At 41.3% G+C, this 19,100-nt stretch overlaps 2 protein-coding genes across 2 annotated transcripts in view; both read left to right on the forward strand.

The window, feature by feature from the left end:
- Window positions 1-19,100, forward strand: part of LOC145767011 (putative inactive peptidyl-prolyl cis-trans isomerase-like 6) — a 162,908-nt gene that overhangs the window by 14,874 nt on the left and 128,934 nt on the right. The gene's annotated exons all lie outside the window — the stretch shown is intronic.
- On the forward strand, window positions 4,456-10,741 carry LOC145767129 (uncharacterized). Its single transcript, XM_082578891.1, has 4 exons — window positions 4,456-4,782; window positions 8,862-9,009; window positions 9,652-9,758; window positions 10,162-10,741. Exons 1-4 carry the CDS (start codon window positions 4,531-4,533, stop codon window positions 10,423-10,425), a joined length of 771 nt encoding a protein of 256 aa, XP_082435017.1. The 5' UTR covers window positions 4,456-4,530; the 3' UTR covers window positions 10,426-10,741.

The raw sequence follows: 19,100 nt of genomic DNA on the forward strand, positions 1-19,100 counted from the left end.
AGAAGCGCTAGCAGCAAGTATTGTTGAAAAACAATCAAGCGTGAAGTAGGGACGATGACTTGCCATACATGACTTGTCGCACTGTTTATAAATGTGTGTGATGTGATGTGATAACATACAGTATTTATGGTCACAGCGGTAAACCATAATCTCTTCGTGGGAAAATTGTAACGTAAGATTCCCGAATCCGTTCGTCTGTATGTAATGACCGAAAAACAAACACTCTTTTGAAACGTCTTTTCAAAAAGTGTATTCCTGTAAAATTAGCCCGCGGCTATCGAAATCGAGATGCAACGCCGTACACCTCTAAAAAACTGTCACTACAGAACAAACTACTTAGATAAAGACGGAATTTTTGTCCAGCTAGCAAGCACTAAGCAAACAGTTAAATGTGCGACTAACTCTCAAGCAACCATTTCACGAATGACCAGAATAGATATCAATATCTCAAATTCACGTATGCAGTACTGTGACGCAATAGTGAAAGACATTGTCACGCAATTCAAAACAGGTGTTCAAGCTGGTGATCCAAAGTTTCATGTTTAAACAGGTTTCAAACTGAAACAGGTTTAAACAGGTTTGACACAAGTCTTATGAACGATGGTGCAATTTTGGCACATTTTCTAGCAACTTCCATGACGTAAGATGCCAGCTAGGTTAAGTAGACCATAACGGTTTTTATATGACGTTTGAAATGAAAATTGTCCGTAACAATTTATTAATTGCTATATATCTGAATATATCTGTTGTGAATTATTGTGTTCACGTACAGTATTATCAATGTAAGATATTTTGCCGCCCCCAATAATTTGCCGCCCTAGGCAACTGCCTACTCTGCCTACTGATAAATCCGGCCCTGCCTGGTCCTCCAAGTTACGGGCCTGCCACTAGTTTCAACACTGTAACTTGTTTGCGTTCAAGTAAAAATCATAACAATTTCTATCAAAACCTATCACCACGCTGCTACATTCACACAAACAAAATTTCCATCACACTTTGCGTTTCTTTTTTTGCAGTCAGGTTTTCTTTCAAGCTGTTGAGGAACTGTGACCACAAGCTCTTTTCAAATACGCCAAACAAGGGTGGACCCAGTGTTGTACGCGTCATTGAAATAAATTGACGGCGTCAGCGTCAGCGCGAATTGCCTAAAAACTTTACGGCGTAAAGTACTGCGTAAGCTCTTAAAGAAATTGACGGCGTCAGCGTCAGCGCTAATTTCTACCGCTATTTTTTGCCAGCGTCTCATAAAACGGAAATATTTCAACCAAGTTTAGGCTAACAATAGCTAAAAATAAAGAGCAGATATTATGTTTTGAGACTGTATTGTAATTAGCTGCTTAGCCTATTAGTTATTTCCTTACAGAAAAAGCAAGCATTTCAAAACGTTTGTCTGACAATTTGCTGCGTTTGGGACGCATAGCCTAGGCCCTAGGCTATTGTCCTTTCCAAGTGAAAACATGCGTTCCACAGCAGCGCTGGTTGGTATTGGTGTGTTGTATTTCAAAAATAAATTGAAAACGTTTACTTCGGAAAGGTATCACTGTTCCTAACGTGCTGTGATAGTTTAGCATGTATAAATCTTTTAACCAGGTTCACTGCACCAACATCGCTCTTTTCAGAGGCATAAAGCTCTTGAAATAAAGTATCTTCAACGTTCCGCGAAGCCGATCATGGATTTTTCGCTTTCTGTCTCTGATCTCTCGTTCTCAATACATGGGTGATCACTAGGGCCCGCAAAAGTCAATAAAGTCAAAAATTTTTAAGGACCTCGTCTATCCACGAATCCAAGAATAAAGTTATTTTTAGCACCTAGGGGACTGTTTCTAAGAAGTTTATAGGTCAAAATAAAGTCAAAATTGACAATAAAGTCAAAATTTTCAATAAAGTCAAAATTTGTCAAATTATGGCTTTTGACAAACTTCTTGTGTTTCTTGAAAGTAATTTTTGTCAAAATCCTCGTGGAAGCATTGTAGATCAGGAACTGCGACACAATTAAACCATATTAACCCATAAAAGCAGGAAATATGTCACAATGCTCAGGGCCGGATTAAGGTTTTGGTGGACCTGGGGCTATATGGTAATCTGAGGCCTATATTTCATTCCCCTCATTGTAGCTTATCAATCACAATTAAAATGGAATAACAAAAGTTATCCCGAACTACAGTATTTACTTATTAAATACACTCAAAGGACATCTTTTCTGGATTTAGACAAAGCAAAGAGCTTTATACAATATACATTTCTTAGCTCGACTCTGCATTGAAAACAAAGTTTTGGAAAAAACAATAGACACCGATGAAGTTATTACCAGCTCTGGAATGCAACCTTTTCTGGCCCATGGATGAACGCAGTTGATTCTCTAGGCTACTCTTTTAAGCACTGAAAATGAGCGCTCAGCACCTGAGCAATTAGAAATCATCAGACAAAGATACATTCTTAGTAGGCTACAACAGATAGACCTCCGTTAGAAAATGCATACATCAAATCATTTTCATTGATAAATCTAAACATTTGAGTTTCTATCCTGCATCGCTGTTAAAATGGAGTTGTTTTAGCAGTGCAGAAAAATGAATCATCTCTTCAGGCAGTAATTCTTCTAGAATCTAGATCATCTGGATAAGTGCGAAGCAATGTTTTTGCACTCTCTTCAATGTTTCAGTTAAACATGGTGTTTATATCCGCCAGAAACGAAAATCTTATTTGAAGACGATCATATGCTGCAATTCGGGATTTCATACACAAAATAATTTGGGCAATGATTGGCAAATAAGAGTCTACTTTGAATTCTACTTTGATCTGATCCACCTACTTCTACTTTGATCCACCTCCGCTATCCAAGCATACTTTTCTTCTCTTCTTTCTTGAAATTTCTTCAATATAATGATGACAGACACTTCATACTCTACCCTTTTCTTCGAATTCTTGAAATTGGGATCTTAATGTTTTAACAAAGTAATGTAGACCATGAAGAAAATTTGTTACCTTAGGCTATTCAAAGTAGTTTTGCTATCTTGCAGCGCCGGACTAGTTTTATGAAACCGTTCCATTATGCACGACGATAACTCAATTAAATTAACGGTTTCAAGTTGTAGAGCACGTTAGGTCGCGCACCCCCCTTGGAAATGAGCTTACGCCCCTTGGGGAGGCGTACCCTTAAGAACCACTGGTTTACACAGTTAGCATTCGTTCTATGATTCTCGTCCTTTATTCTTTAGATCCTGACAATAAGCATGTCAGTTGCTCTTAGTTGCCTAAGTTGTTATCGGTGGGCCTATTTTCTTGGTTGGCCTGGGGCTGCAGCCCCATCAGCCCCCGCCTTAATCCGGCCCTGACAATGCTGACGGATCAGCAGTACCTTTTATCGCAAATTGCCCATTGTTTATTCATTGTTATGTTACGTATTTAAATATTTTTTATAAAAAACTCCATCTTCACAAACGTAGTCTTTTCGAAAATCAACAGTTTGGATTTTAGGAATAGCCAAGCTAACTCGTCTTCAGCAAAAGTTAGACAGATTTGTGGAGATTTTCCTATCGCCGAAAAACACGACGCACTTTTTATAATCCATAAAAACCTTGACTTTTCGACAAAATATTACGTTTGGGTCTGAAATCGACAAAACATTATGTTTGGATAACTAGTATCAATTCAAGGAAGAAATGTGACCTTTACAAATAAGCAATTTCGTTAGGTCAAAATAAAGTCAAAATTTGGTAAAAATAAAGTCAAAAAATTTTTTTTTTAGGTCAAAATAAAAATGGCCCTAGACTGATCACCATTTGGCAAACTTCTTCCGCGTGTATTCCAGGAAGCCATTCCAACCAACGCAAAAGCCGGTAATTCGGATGAGTCGCGCTGGCCAGAATACATTGTGAAACCATAGGTGAAACTCTAATTGTGAAACGAGATTTTTCATTTTTTTTCCATGAAAATAAAAAATGACGCATAGCGCTTGACGCTTAAAATCGGTAAAATAGTTGACGGCGCTATCACTTCCGTCAACTGAAAAATAAATTGACGGCGCTAGCCTCAGCGTCAACAAAAAGTTGACGCCGTCAAATGACGCCGTCAAATTGACGGCGTCAACGTACAACACTGGGTGGACCATATTACCAACTGGTCCATACCCTACTTCACCAAGTAAAAACTATCAGTACGGTAACTGGACGTAGCTGTGCCAGAAATTCAAAGCCTTGTTGCAATATTTTTGTTTTAGTATTTTAAGTTAGGATCATTTAGGATCATTGCCCTATGTTTGATGATGCGATGACAACCCTGTTGCCTTCGATTTCAGTAGACGTTAATAATTAACTAGAATACTAGATAATACTGCTACTTATAGGCTACCAACTATATGAGTTATATGACGGAGTAATAGTAATCACATTGAGAATTTGCACAGATAGTTTAGGCAACTTTGCTAACATTCGCTTGACTTTTAGCCTGCAGCAATACTTGATAGGTTAAGTCTCTACTAGTCTACCGTAGCTTACCTAATAATCTTAAATTACTTTGGGTTGGCAAAGAATCATGAAAGTAATCGTAGCAGGATTTTCAAAAACTGGAACAAAGACAATGAATGCAGCTTTAACAGAGCTTGGATATACTGTGTACGACTATCTAGAGCATTTTCAGAACGCTTGTGACGTGTGGGTAAAGATTTTCACTACAGGATGTTCCTTGGAGGAATTGAAAACTGCTTACAAACATGCTGATGCAGTGTGTGATATACCTGCCTTTTTTTTCTGGGACGATTTTCTTGAAATTTTTCCTGATGCAAAAGTAGGTTATACTTGGTTATGTAATGATTTTCCAACTCATTGATTTTTCTATAGTTATTTTTATTTTTGAAAGTTAGGCTACCGTAGCGCACATGCCTTCAAATACTTGTCATATTTTGTATTGATAGCCCACTGTAGCACGCATGTTGTGTCCATTTATAGCCTATGATCTATAGTGGACAGATGGGATGGACGACAAATGGCTCCTCGTGCCCCATCCTGTGAGTACCATCTGCTTTCAACCAGATGAGAAACGAAATTTGTCAACAAAGAGCCTCCACCCGGACGGCACAGCTGCAAGGGGCAATTGATAGCAAGTTCAGACGCCCCACCATTCTGCAGCTCAACATAGAAGGCTACACAACAAGCAAGACCAAAGTTGTGGAGCAGCTTGCCCATACCAACCGGGCACTCGTCATCCTCCTCCAGGAGACCCACTGCATTTCTGCAGATAGGCTAGCCATTCCCAACTACATGCTAGCTGGGTCTACCTTAAGCAGGAAGCACGGCATTGCCACGTTTGTGCATGAGAGCCTGAAGTGGACGTTTGTCGACCAATCTCCAACTGATGCCGAGATTGAGTGGGTGTGCATATGTATCTCAGACTACAACATCGTCAACATCTACAAGCCCCCACCCTCGCGAATGTTGCCATCATCCCTTCCAACGTTCCCCTCCCCCAGTCTCTACGCTGGCGACTTCAACTGCCAGCACATCGACTGGGGCTACAACAACACAAGCAGCGACGGAGAATTGCTGGCTGACTGGGCCTCCACAAACCATCTTGCCCTCCTATTCAATCCAAAGGAACCAGCCAGTTTTCACTCCGGCCGCTGGGGAACAGGGACAAACCCTGACTTGGCCTTCGCGAGTGTCGACAGCTCTCTTCCAGACAGACGTGTGCTTGAGAAGTTCCCGCGGTCCCAACACCGGCCGTCCCTCATCATCGCCCCAAAACTTGTGGCTCCTGTCCCGAGTTCACCGGTGAAGCGATGGAACTTCAAAAAAGCCGATTGGAATCAATACAGCCTCCTGACCAATGAGTCTGCTGCAAAGTTACCACCGACTGAAACATGCAACGCAGACGAGGCATACCAGGACTTCTGCAATGCCATAATAACTGCGGCAAAGGCCACAATACCACGTGGCCATCGAACCAGCTATAAACCATGCTGGGACTCTGAGTGTGAATCTCTCTACCGCTCATACCTAGCCGCCACAAGTGGTGCTGCTTCTAACACCGCCGCCACCAGACTACTTGAGCGGCTGGACACAAAGAAGCTTGAGCGGTGGAACGAAGCTGTCCAAACCATCGACTTCTCACACTCAAGCCGCAAAGCATGGAGCATCATCAACAACCTCACTGGGCGCTCAGCAAACTCCCCTCGTCAGTGCCCCGTTTCTGCTAATGCCATCGCTTCCCAGCTAGTGCAGAACGGGGTGTACAAGACAAAGGACCGCAAGGCATCCCGCCTTGTTGCCAAGGAAGTATCTGCCCTATGGCAAGTGGAAACACCACCAGAAGAAACAATCTCTGGAGACTTCACTCCAGAGGAATTCTCCACCGCCCTCCGCCTAGTGAAACCACACAAGTCTCCAGGGCCCGATAAGATCTGCCCTGAGCTTGTGCTCCATGCTGGCCATGCCCTAAAGTCCTGGTTACGTAGATTTCTCTCTTCCTGCCTGCACCACCACACAATCCCAAAAATCTGGAGAAGAGCTTTAGTAGTTGCGATCCCTAAGCCTCACAAGCCACCAGAGGACCCAAGGAGTTATCGTCCGATATCCCTCCTCTGTGTTCCTTTCAAGATCCTCGAAAGACTGATTTATGCCCGCGTCAACCCAATCATCGACCCGCTCCTTCCAAAAGAGCAAGCTGGGTTTCGGCGCGGAAAATCCACTGTAGATCAGGTCACACTGTTGACCCAAGACATCGAGGACTGCTTTGAGGCAAAAAAGAAGGCCGGCGCTGTCTTTCTAGATCTCACAGCTGCCTATGATACTGTATGGCATCGCGGCCTTACTTACAAGCTGCTTCGCCTGCTTCCTGACCGACATATGGTCCATATGATTATGGAACTTGTCAGGAATCGAAGCTTCACCCTCACCACCGGCAACCCACGGCGAAGCAGACTGAGACGCCTGAAAAACGGCGTCCCACAGGGATCGGTCCTGGCTCCACTTCTTTTCAACATCTACACCCACGACCTGCCAACCACGGTCTCCGCAAAATACGCTTATGCGGACGATCTGGCAATTCTCCACTCCACAAAGTCGTGGGAAAATCTAGAAGACACCTTGAGCCAGGACATGCAAACCATCTCAGCTTATCTCCAGAACTGGCGACTGAAACTCAGCAAAACCAAAACTGTGGCGGCAGCTTTCCACCTACACAATCGGGAAGCTGATCGTGAGCTACATGTCCACAACAACGGAAAACCTCTGTCCTTCTGCCCCGAGCCAAGGTATCTTGGGGTGACACTAGACAGATCGCTCACATACCGCCACCATTTGGTGTCACTGCGCAAGAAACTGACATCCCGCGCTGCATTACTGAAGCGCCTGGCAGGCTCTAGCTGGGGGGCGAGGGCTGACACTTTGCGAATAGCAGCCTTAGCCCTTGTCTACTCTTCAGCAGAGTACTGTGCACCTGTCTGGTGCCGCAGTGCTCACTGCCACAACATCGACACTGCCATAAACAGCGCCCTGCGCACAGTGACCGGATGCCTGCGTCCCACACCATTGGACAATCTCCCCATTCTCGCTGGCATCCAACCTGCTGAGCTTCGTCGCGAAGAAGCCACTCTGTCCCTCGGTCGACGGGCACTGGAACCTAACCATCTTCTCCACCACAAGATCTCTGCCTTCCCAAACGGGCACCCCCGCCGACTGAAATCAAGACACCCATTCGTGCCAGCCGCTCGGCTTCTGATCAACGAAGCTGATGAACAAGACATCTCTGCGGCTACTTGGGCGGACCATAAATGGAATTCTGAATGGAAGTCAAGCACCACCAGACTCCATTCATTCATCCCCGACGCCGACACACGCCCCATCGGCCTGACACTACAGAGACAGGCATGGGTGCGCCTCAACCGTCTCCGTACGGGCGTCGGGCTTTTCCGATCAACCATGCACCAATGGGGAATGGCTTCTTCCTCCTCCTGTGAATGTGGTGCCGAGGAACAGACCGCAGACCACATCATCAATGACTGTACCATCTTCAAACCACCTAACGGAGTGGAAGGTCTGCGCGTCATGGATGATGAAACTAAAGACTGGCTGCTCTCTAGCAGCCTTCCAGTGTAGTCCGGGAACATCGTGAATCTGGGGTGGTAAAAGGATAGACCCTCGGCTCCAGAAGCTCAGACGACGACGACGACGACGACGACGATCTATAGTAACCTATAGTCTATCTACTTACAATGTAGAGCCAAAAGTGGATCTAAAAAAAGTATTTGAGGATGAGGAGGACATTTGAATTTCAAAAAAGTATAAATTATAAAGGAAAATAAACAATGGAAAAATTCTGGTTTAAAGAAGGAGATAAAGAGTTTGAAGAGGGGTCTAACTCTAAAAGAAATTCCTTCTAAATCATTTTGACAAATTTACCACGTTTCGGTAAATTTTTGTGTAGGCTATTTTGCAGCCTTCTATTTTTCAAGACATAGCCTACATTTTGCATTTGACAAACTACATCAGATTAAAACTGGACTTTTATAATTATACAAGGTTAAGTTTAAAATTGTTTTTTCATGACCACAGAAAAATCTCATTAGGTGTAGCCTAAGCAGACATGGTGTACAACTGTGCATGTAGGCCTAAGTAGCCTAAGTCTCGAAGTTTTATATAAACTTTGTTTTTGTTTGAAATTTCAAAAATCCAAACATTTTGAAATTTCAGAAAAATCCACTTCGAAAAAAAAATGGCTTGTTCTGTTTCGGTTTTAGTTTGGGGAGCGTGATCAATTACCCCTCTCTCGAATCTGCTACTGTGTAGCGTAGCCTACTTAGGTTTGTCGTGTCAGATTTATCGTATCTTTTGAGAATGTTTTACCACAGACCTCTTTCATGCTTACAGATCATACTGACTCAAAGAGATGATGACGAGGTATGGTGGCAAAGCTTACAAGGAGAACTAAACGGCCACAATAACAACTGGATGATCAGAGCTTGTTACGTTTTGAGTTGGACTGGATATAAGCTTGCTAAGTTTCATCATTCGTTGGGTAAGTAGCCTAGCTTATTCTACATGCTAGCTAAATATTTAGAATTAGCTAGGCCAACAACCATAAATTTAGTTAACTTATTTAATGAGTTCGTTTTACTAATTAGCCCAAAGTAACTTAACGAATTAAAAATGTAACTGTGCAGTTTTCCAGTTAAGATGTTCTTATTTTCATATCATCCGAGAAATCAAAACCTTGATTTCCGCTCAACGAAATTATCACTAAGGACAAAAGCAGCAACTGCATTTTTTTTAAAAATATTTCGTTTCTGTGAAAAATCTTAAAGCGTTTTTGAAATAACAGTATTTTGAAACCAATGGCATTTTTTAGTAGACTTTATAACTTTTAAAACTTATCTAGGCCAACACCGCGACAACGCTTTCTGATAGGCTAAAGATTTTTTTTGAAGAAAACCAGTTTAGTTTTCTTGCTTTCTAATTGTTACGTCACCTCGCAGAAAAGTCTATCAATTTGCAATGTGAAAAAAGACAATTTCATCTATGGGCTTCGTTTATGCAGTTTATTTGGGTTACTTGCGTTTATCTTGAGTGTGCTAATGTTGGAAATATTGATAAGCGGTAAATATGCAACACCTGTTTGCAAATCAATGATTTCATTGTAAATTTTTTGTTTTGGTTTTAGGAGTGGCAATATTTGCAACCAAAAAGCCCTGGGTATTCTCTCCTCATGCGTTGAGCGAAAGAAGAACAAAACAAATATATCGCCGTCATAATTCTTTTGTTTTGCAGGTAGATAACTTTAAGCAACTGTCCACATAGCGTTTTACGTTCAGGCTGTCAATTGTTAGCTTTTTTAGACTTATTTTAATTTTTTTATTAAGCTTAATTAACATTAACTTACACAACACTAACATTAATAAACCTAAACTCAACCCAAATTTTTTAAACGCTTTCGAAAAGTTTACAAAAAATTTCATGTGGTCAAAGAAGGGTGCATTCTAACCATTACAATAGTTATGAGTTTATGACGTTTGCGATAGTTTGAAATATGTAACATCTAGTTTTTATATTTTCCTTTGCACAACTTTGACAACAAAGAATCTGTTATAGGCCTATGACGCTATCTTTGAAACTGTCTTCCATACTTTGAAGTGCAGACTACAGTTTATATATATTGCATCATATATTGCAGTGCGCCCCTGCTGATAAACTCCTTGTTTATAATGTCAAAGAAGGTTGGGAGCCATTGTGTACATTTCTTGAAAAACCACTTCCGGAAAAACCGTTTCCGCACAAAAATGTTAGAGGACAAGCGATAGAAGAAATGATGAAAAACCACCCTATCTTCAAACAAATAAAAAAAGAAATGATGTTTTCAATTACATTGTTGATAGGCTTATTCTCCTTTTTGAGCTACTTTTGTGTGGCTTACCTTTTACGTTATCTAGCTGCGTAACCACAACAGGCTATATCGGTTACCTTTGATGAGAAAATAATACTGTGGCGTGAAATGTTCACGTTTAGCATACCTACCCTTCAGTCTTAGTATAAACTATTAACTGTATCTGCGCAAGTTAAACGCTAATTTCTGATAATTATGTTTATGAGTGTTTATTAGAGGTGCACAAATCTTGGTAAGAAACTTATTACGAAACAAAACACTTCTGGCTAGCAGTGGGATAGCGCAGTGCAGGGCTTCCCAAGCTTTTTTGCTCGCGACCCCTTTTAATCTACTAAAATTGTTTGCGACCTTTTACCATTAAAATGAGAAACAGTGCGAAATATAGGCTACATTTGTGATATTTATTGAGAGGCTTAATTAACGAAAACTAAAAACAAGCTGCCGGTACTGAAAGCCTATTCTAAACACATTATTCAGTGTAATATGGGATAGGGACGACTGCTTTCTGCCACTAAGCAAGTCCAACCGTGATTCAATGTTTATTACTGCTGGCCTCAAGGCGGTTTTAATGTTGCTTAGGCTGAAACGATAGGTCTATTTTTTTATACTTGTGTTGAGCCGCACCCAGGCCTTTCTTGGTAAAAGCATTCAGGTTGAGTGGAGGGCGGTGTCGAAGGTGAAACTTTAAAGTCTTGAGGAGTTCTTCTTCCACTCCGAGCTCCATTGGTGGTCCGCTCAGGTAGTTGCACTGATGAATTGGTCTTCAGCAGAGAGTTGTGCGGCCTGTGCAAATGAGTGTTTGGACTTCAGTCGCCGGGGTTGCTCGCTAGCAGACTCGTAGAGATTAGGGTGAAGCAAGTGGTTAAAGATGGATATTTCATTCTAATGTTCAGCCAAAAAGTGTAGGCCTAAAGCTTTTTACCAGAAAATTTTTGCTGCAACTTAGAGTCACAAGATAGGTCAACAAATTCTTCATGAGATTTAAGAGAAAGGTGCTTGGTAGGCCTACTTTGTTTTTGCATTGGAAATAAGTTTTGGTTCCAACCTAATTTGGTTTCGCCCAATTCTGGAAACAATTCTTGCACTGGAAACAATTCTGCACTTGAATAGCAAGACATGCTTTAAAGTTCTTAAAAATTTTGTTTAGACCTACCTAACTTCACTATGGCAAGTGTGGGGCTGACAGTGATGGGCATTATCGGCGATAAATTTTTATCGCCTATCATTATCGCTCAATTGTTTTTTCAGTTATCGTTATCGCCAAAGGCAATATTTGATTATCGCCGATAAATTTTATTTCGGATCAACACACAAGTGGAAAGACCATGAAAAGTAATATTTTTACTGGCCACCTAGTTAATGAAACTAAAATTGAAACCAGTTCTTTTTCAGTGCCTGAAGTGTGTGTGCACAGGTCGTTGTCAGGGGAGGGTGCACGCCCCTCTGCAGCGACGGCCCTGACAACACAATAAATTTTAGAGTTGCAATGCAATGAAATGCATGCTACAATTCTCTTGTTGTTTTGCTGCAATCGGCAATCGCGAGTGAATTTTACAATTAAAATGTAAGCGCACAGGCGGCAAGTGTCGCAATACGAGGCCGCTTTCAAGTAAGCATTGCAGCAGAATGAGAACTCTGATTGCAGCATCGTGCATTTTACCGCACTTTTCAAGATCAAGACTCTGGAGAGTGGGATTTTATTGCATGGGCTTAGATTAGGGGCGTAGCAAGTTAAAAGTTGTTCCTGTTTAAAGTTAAAGAAAATTAACCATACAGTAAGTATGAAGTAGATAAGCTATGTATGACCGTCGAGAAAAGATGCAAGAACAATACAGTAGGCCTATAGTTCAGTGCTCTCGCCACAGCGAAAAAAGTAGGGAGGAGGGCACCTGCCCAAAGTGAGAGATCACCAAAATGTTAACCTAATAAACAAGTCATAAAAAACAGGTCACATAATAAACGCCATAAGTTTTCGTTGGGCAACAATATTATGAATGCTGAATAATAATTTTGCAAATCAGAGTTAACTAATCAACATAATAAGAAATCTGTTTATAAGGAAAGGCCACAGAGACAAAACGTAACAAACAATAGCCTAGTGAATTTGAATGAAAAATCATTTAAAATTCCGGCAGTGTAACTCAATTGATAAGTATCATTGGTACAAGCATCCAACAAGGTACACCATGGTACACGTTGGTTTGGTACTCCATCCATAAGCATCCAACTGGTATCTGAAGGTATAATTATAAGCACGGCGGTTACCTCAGTGGTTTGATTCTGGATCAAGAGATTGAAGATTCGATACCCACTGCCGCTGTTGCGATTCTATTCATGCATAACTTACAAAAAGTTTTGTCCTTTTACAGCATATTATGTTCAATTTTTCGTCATGTTGATGAAAACAGTTCGTGTTGCATGGGATGGGGCAGCGCTAATCAAGAGAAAAAAAATTATCGTTATCAGACATTATCGGCGATAATTTTATCGTTATCGCTTAACTTTTTTTGATTTATTGTTATCGCTTTAGGCATTTTTCGTTTATCGATTATCGTTATCGCTTAACTGAAAAATGAGTTATCGCGCCCAACACTGTATATCAGGGGTCACCAACTGGCGGGCCGCATGCGGCCCGCCACGCTGTTATGTGCGGCCCGCGGAAGGTATCAGCGTAGGCTACAAGTATAACCAAAAATACTTTTGAGGAGAAGTTAAAGAGCATGAAGGCAAAAATACTTTCCGGGAAGCAGATTTTCGCTTTGCTTACGATTCCACCGACCAACCAATTATAGATTGTCGCCTAGTTCTAGGTGGGGTCGCTTAAAGTTATTCCAATGCGATGTCCAACCACATTGTCCCAGTGGTTGATTAAGACGTCTGTTTTTGAAATTGTCTGTCAGCATAGGGTTGCTTATTTTAAGCTTGTAAATGTCATGTAAACACTATTGTGCGTTTCACCGTTATTGTGTTTCATGAGTTTTTGTTGGCAAAATAGGTCGGTGTGCCAACTCAATTTATAATAAATTGGCAAAACATTATCAATTTCAAGACTTTTTGTGGTTGTAATACGAAAATATTTAGCTTAGTACTGCGAAATGTTGTTAATCAATAATTCTTGCCATGCTGATAAGCACCGCAAGTGACAGTTGTCTAATGATCAAAGAAAGACGGTTTTGTAGACTCTCACAAAAAGGATGAAAAACCAACTCATTGCTTTTTTTAGAGGGAAGACACTGTTCATGAGTTACGATAGAAACGTTTTTTCGGTGATTTCCACAAGCGTTTGTTTCATGGTGCCTGGTTTCTTTGGAGCCTATTTTTCACTGATATGTTTACAGGTCACTATTGTTGCATGTATTGCTATGTGTCAAACATTTCCTTGTTTACTGAAACTGTTAATTGCAAGATGTCTTTTGTGAAGCGAAGTGACGACACAACCAATCTTGCTTGGTGATGAATATTCCGATGAAACCGCTCGCCTCGCTACGAGTGCGCGAAAACAAGTGGCCTCGTTTATTAGACATTTATTAGACAGACATTAGACGTTTATTAGACGCTAACCATTCGGCAGCCGTGGCCGAGTGGTTAGCGCGTTGGGCTCGCAGTCGAGAGCCTGCATGTTCGACTCCAGCCACCCGCGCACTTGTTGTTTCTCTGGGCAAGAAACTTAACGATAATTGCCTCTACCTAGTGATCGATTTCGAGTAATGGGTAGTACCAAATTTAAGTCATAAGTAGAGTAGACAACCGGAAACAGACATTGTCGTCGGCTGCAGCGTGGGTCAGGTGTATGTCGGAAGTAGGCATTGTAGATCATAGGGATGCGAAACTTCATCCGCTTTTGGCTTATCCGCAACACTAGAAGGGTTACGTTTTTTTCTAATTTACAAAATATTTTACTTTTTATGGGTTATATTAGAAGAGTTAAGTTGGTTTTAAAGTAATTTAAGGTTTTTAGTTGAAAGCAAGCCAGCAGTAAAGCGTAAAAAAAATGTCAAATTGGCAATTGACCCTTCTAATGTTGAAGGAATAACGGAGTTGCGCGTCCCGTAATGTACCGTCCCTAGTCGGAAGGCGTACACCGATGCATAGCGCTCAAGTCCGCTTTCCCGCAATGCAGGATACAGATAAACAAACAAACATTGTCAAAGCAGTCAAAAGTGTTGTTAAAGGAGTTTGGCCTTGCAGTAGCGTTGTTCGACTAATTTTGTTGCTGCGGTATTCTAAGATAAATATTAACAACATGTAACGCTGGATACTGGGTACGAAATGCGTTCTTTTCTAGCATAAGAGTCAACATACCGTACCTAAACTTTTATTAGTGCGGCCCGTCACAGCTTTCCTTAGTGCTAAAGTGGCCCGCATGCAAAAAAGGTTGGTGACCCCTGCTGTATATTTATTCGTATGCTAGAGTTTTCCGGACTAAACACATACGTAAGCTGAGCTTTTGTAGCAACAAACTGTTGTAACTCAGCCATGTTGTAATTTTTATCATCTTTAATTTGTCTGAGCAAGTCTTTTATGTTAAGTCTAGTCGCTGAGTTCGTATTTGTGAAATGTTGTTGTTGAGCTACATAATGTATTGTTCAATAAACTATCGGTGGCATTGTTTTGACATGATGGAAGAAATGATTTAGCCCATTCATGACTACCTGGAGGTGCGGCCTGATTTGTCACAATTTGACGACTGCTAGGCTACTAACTGACTGAAATTTTTAAAGATTTTGCACATTTTGCTGACTCATAATAATATAAAGCTTTATTGTTGCCTTGAGGAAGCAGTAAAAAATGAGAAAAATTGAGTTGAAAAATATTCAGTCAGACTGTTAGCAAGCGGCGAAGCGGCAATATTCTTGGTGTGTGTTGAATGTGAATCCTGCCAGTGCAACAGGTACAAGACAGCCCATGTGTGCAAAACATCAGTGAGTGTTCAAAACCAGGTCCAAATCTTAGGACACTAACACCGATACAACAGAGGGCCAAGCAAAAAGAAGAGATTGCTCATTTGCGCTACAAAACTCTGAAGGCTAAACAGCTTGCATTAGAAGCTGAATATGAGTGGGCAATCGCAAAGGGAGAAGTTTTGGATGTGCAGATGCAAAGCCCCATGAACTATGAACCTAATCCATTGCCACAAATGAAGACTGAAGAGATCTGTCCCTCAAACAAACCTTAAGTAAAAGAAGAACCAAGATATTTGGGTCACCCTGATCAGCAGCTTTCTCCTATCTATGGAGAGTCATCTATTTCCTTTGCTGAATTAAAACCTGCTTCAAAGACTGCTAAACCAGAACCACTGGCTTCTCCACCTGTGTTAGAAAAGGAAACTCCACCCGTTTCTAGAGATGTCAACTGGGATGAGTTGGTAGGTTTGTTTAATAGCCTAGCTCAATCTTCTGCACAAGGGCCTTTGCCCCCACGTGAAGTTAAAGGGTTCTTTGGAGATCCTCAGGACTTTCATATATTCATTGTTGAATTTGATTCGCTTATTGCAAACAGAATTTTGGACCCTACAACAAAACTTAGCTACCTTATTGACAACTGCATTGGGACTGCACAAGATTCCATTCAATCATGCATGACAATTGCATTGAATGATCCTGAAAAGGCTTACCAAACTGCCAGAAAAATCTTGTTTAATCAATTTGGTCAAGAATTCAAGATAGTTGCTGCTCATATTCAACCACTGAAGGAAGGTCCCAAGCTAAAGGTAAATGATGTAGAGGCGTTAAACAAACTTGGTGAAGAAGAAGAAGAAGTTCTTTTTATTTTTGCATCACCAGCATATGCGAAAAAAACAAAACGAAAAACAATACAAGATTACAAAGTGAGCTAGGTTGTTTGCTGATGATGATAGGAGTGGCAGAAGGACCGGACTGGTCATCAAGTCTGCCACACCCGTGTGGTATCATCAGGGCCTCTGAGAGAAATTTTCAGTAGGGGTACGAAGAGTCATTCCGGGCCCCCTTTCACTCCGGGCCCCCTTTGTCTTTGGCAAAGCGCGTTATTTTGCTTAGGCGTATTGCACACCATACAACATTTTACTGCAGAATTGGTCATCTGTGCGTAATAATAGCATCAGGCTGCAATAAAACTATTATTTAGTGTTTTGTGTTGCGCATAGCCTATCATGTGATCTGTCCCTCGCCAATTTGCGTAGGCTATCCTGCATTGAATTCGTGTGTCAGTTGTTGATGCCGGTGCTGTTGAGAGGTGTCGCTTGTAGCTTACAGCTTTAATGCAAAATTTTCAAATTCATTCATTTATTTCTCTTAGATGTAGCCTATAATTAGTCCTGATGAGGACACTATGATTTGGTGTCGAAAACGTTGGATTTAGTAGTTTTTTCTTGTTTTTTTGTGTGTTTAATAAAAAATGTTAAATCCACTAACGTTACTGAGTGTTATATGTAGGCTATCTGGTACAACAAGTCAAGCTCTCTACCAAGGCTCAAACATAACATCTTGTCAAAACCTCATCAAATTAATCGTCTGACCAATAAGCTTTCTTCACTAACTTTTGTATTCACCACATGCCTAGCAGAGGTGAACGAAGTTACTTTTTTTTGACTCGGTTCCGTTCCTGCTCCGAAAGTATTGACTCCGGCTCTTGCTCCAACTCCGAAATTCATTTTGAAGTGAAATAAGCGTGAAACTACCTTTTTCAAATAATTTTTAAAAAACACAAAAAAGCCCAAAAACACCCGAGCTTTTTAAAAAAAGCCCGGGTTTTTCTCAACTCTGCTTTTGCTTCGCTATGTCCCCCCCTCCCCCCGAACAGGAGAAAAACCAAGTTTTACGATTTAATTTTGGGTGCTTTAAAACGGAACATTTTTGCACGTAAAGCATTAAATCACCACTTTGGGCCCCTAATTTGCACGCAATGCACTCAATTACTTTTCCGGCCCTTTTGCTACATTACGGGCCCCCAGGACTAAAGGATAACAACTTTATGCTTGAATTTAGTCGTTTAGGGTGGTTTTAACAATCATTTTTTCGCGTAAAGTATAAAATCACAATTTCGGGCCTCCCAACAATCACAGGCCTGGGCCCTCAAGGGTACGCCGTACCCTCAGTACCTCCCTCTCATAGGCCCTGGGTATCATAGCTTATTTGACATGGAACGGTGTCGAAGTTGAACTCAAATATATATTATATAGGCTACAACATAAAAACAATACACATACGAAATTTAACAGTACAATGTAAAAACAGGAATACAAGAAATAATGCAAAAATACAAAATGGCATATACATACGTAATGGTGTTGATATGCGTAATTGCTATATTGCTTTGAAAGAATGAGGTTGTGATATGGAGCTGAATAACCATAGCACAATCGACAGAATTTTCCTTAGACTACCTGTCTGTCAACAAAAGGATTTCCATCATCGAACCAAAACTATCTATCGCATCGGGAAGGAACCAACCTTTGTTGACTTACTTGAGTTTGTGGAAGAAAATGTTGCATTGTCAAACACTAGGTTTGGCCTGTTACTAGCCAACAATGAACCAGCTAAAGGAACTGGAAGGGTACCAAACCACACGCCTGCATATCGAAAAGCTGCACTCCACTCAACGCAAGCAACCACACGAAATGCATCTCAAACATGTGTCATGTGTAAAGAAGATCACCCATTGTGGAAATGTGAGGCCTTCAACAAACAACCAATTCCATCCAGAGAACAAGTTGTACGTCACAATGGTTTATATGTTACAGCGGTTTGCGGCCAGGACATTTCAGTCGCAATTGCATGAGCAAGCAGAGATGCAAAGTAAACCAATGCCACAAGGCGCATCATACTCTGCTTCATAACCAGACTGTGTCTAAGCCTGGTTTGAACAATCTTGCCAGTCCAACACCACCCGGAAGCCATTCATCAAACATTACAACAGGAAGCACAGACACTATCACTCAAACTAGTGTAATGTCCAGGGTGCGCCTGAAGGTGGTCCCTGTTGAAATATGGGCAGATGGATCCAACGTAACCATAAAAACATATGCTTTCCTTGATGAAGGTTCTAACGCAACACTATGCAAAACCAGCTTGCTTAAGAAACTGAAGGCTAAAGGAAAGGAGGAGACAATCTCGATATCGACCGTAAATGGTCAGCAGAACAAGAATGTTGCTATGCTAAACCTGAATGTAAAGGGTGTCTATGAAAATAATGTGATTCGAATGCAAAATGTGTATGCGGTGCGGTCTTTACCCAAATTAACCAACGACATCCCAACTGAAAATGACACGAAATTGTATGACCACCTGAGAGGGATTGAATTTCCTGATCTCGACATTAAAGAGATTGAACTCCTGGTTGGTGCAGACAATTTGCAGGCGCATCATATTATCGAAGAAAGGTATGGTAGAAATGGACAACCGAAGGCTGTGCACACTGGACTTGGGTGGTCTCTCATTGGTCGAGAAAATGTTAAAGGAAGTAATGGCGTTCAGGTGCACTTTATGCAAGCAGATCCTGTGAATCACCTGAACCAGTTGTATGCATGTGACTTATGTGGAGGTGATGAAGATCTTCTGGCCCCATCCATTGAGGACAACATAGCATTAAAAACTATGGAAGACGCAGTGACGAAGATGGGAAACCATTACCAGATTGGCCTTCCTTGGAGATCTGATAATGTCACATTACCATATAACCGCTCCATGGCTGAAAAACGACTTGACTACCTGAAAAGAAAGTTTCAACGCGACTCGGAGCTGTTCAACAAA

Source organism: Aplidium turbinatum, chromosome 3 (assembly GCF_918807975.1).
Source record: "Aplidium turbinatum chromosome 3, kaAplTurb1.1, whole genome shotgun sequence".
Classification (NCBI taxonomy): Eukaryota; Metazoa; Chordata; class Ascidiacea; order Aplousobranchia; family Polyclinidae; genus Aplidium; species Aplidium turbinatum.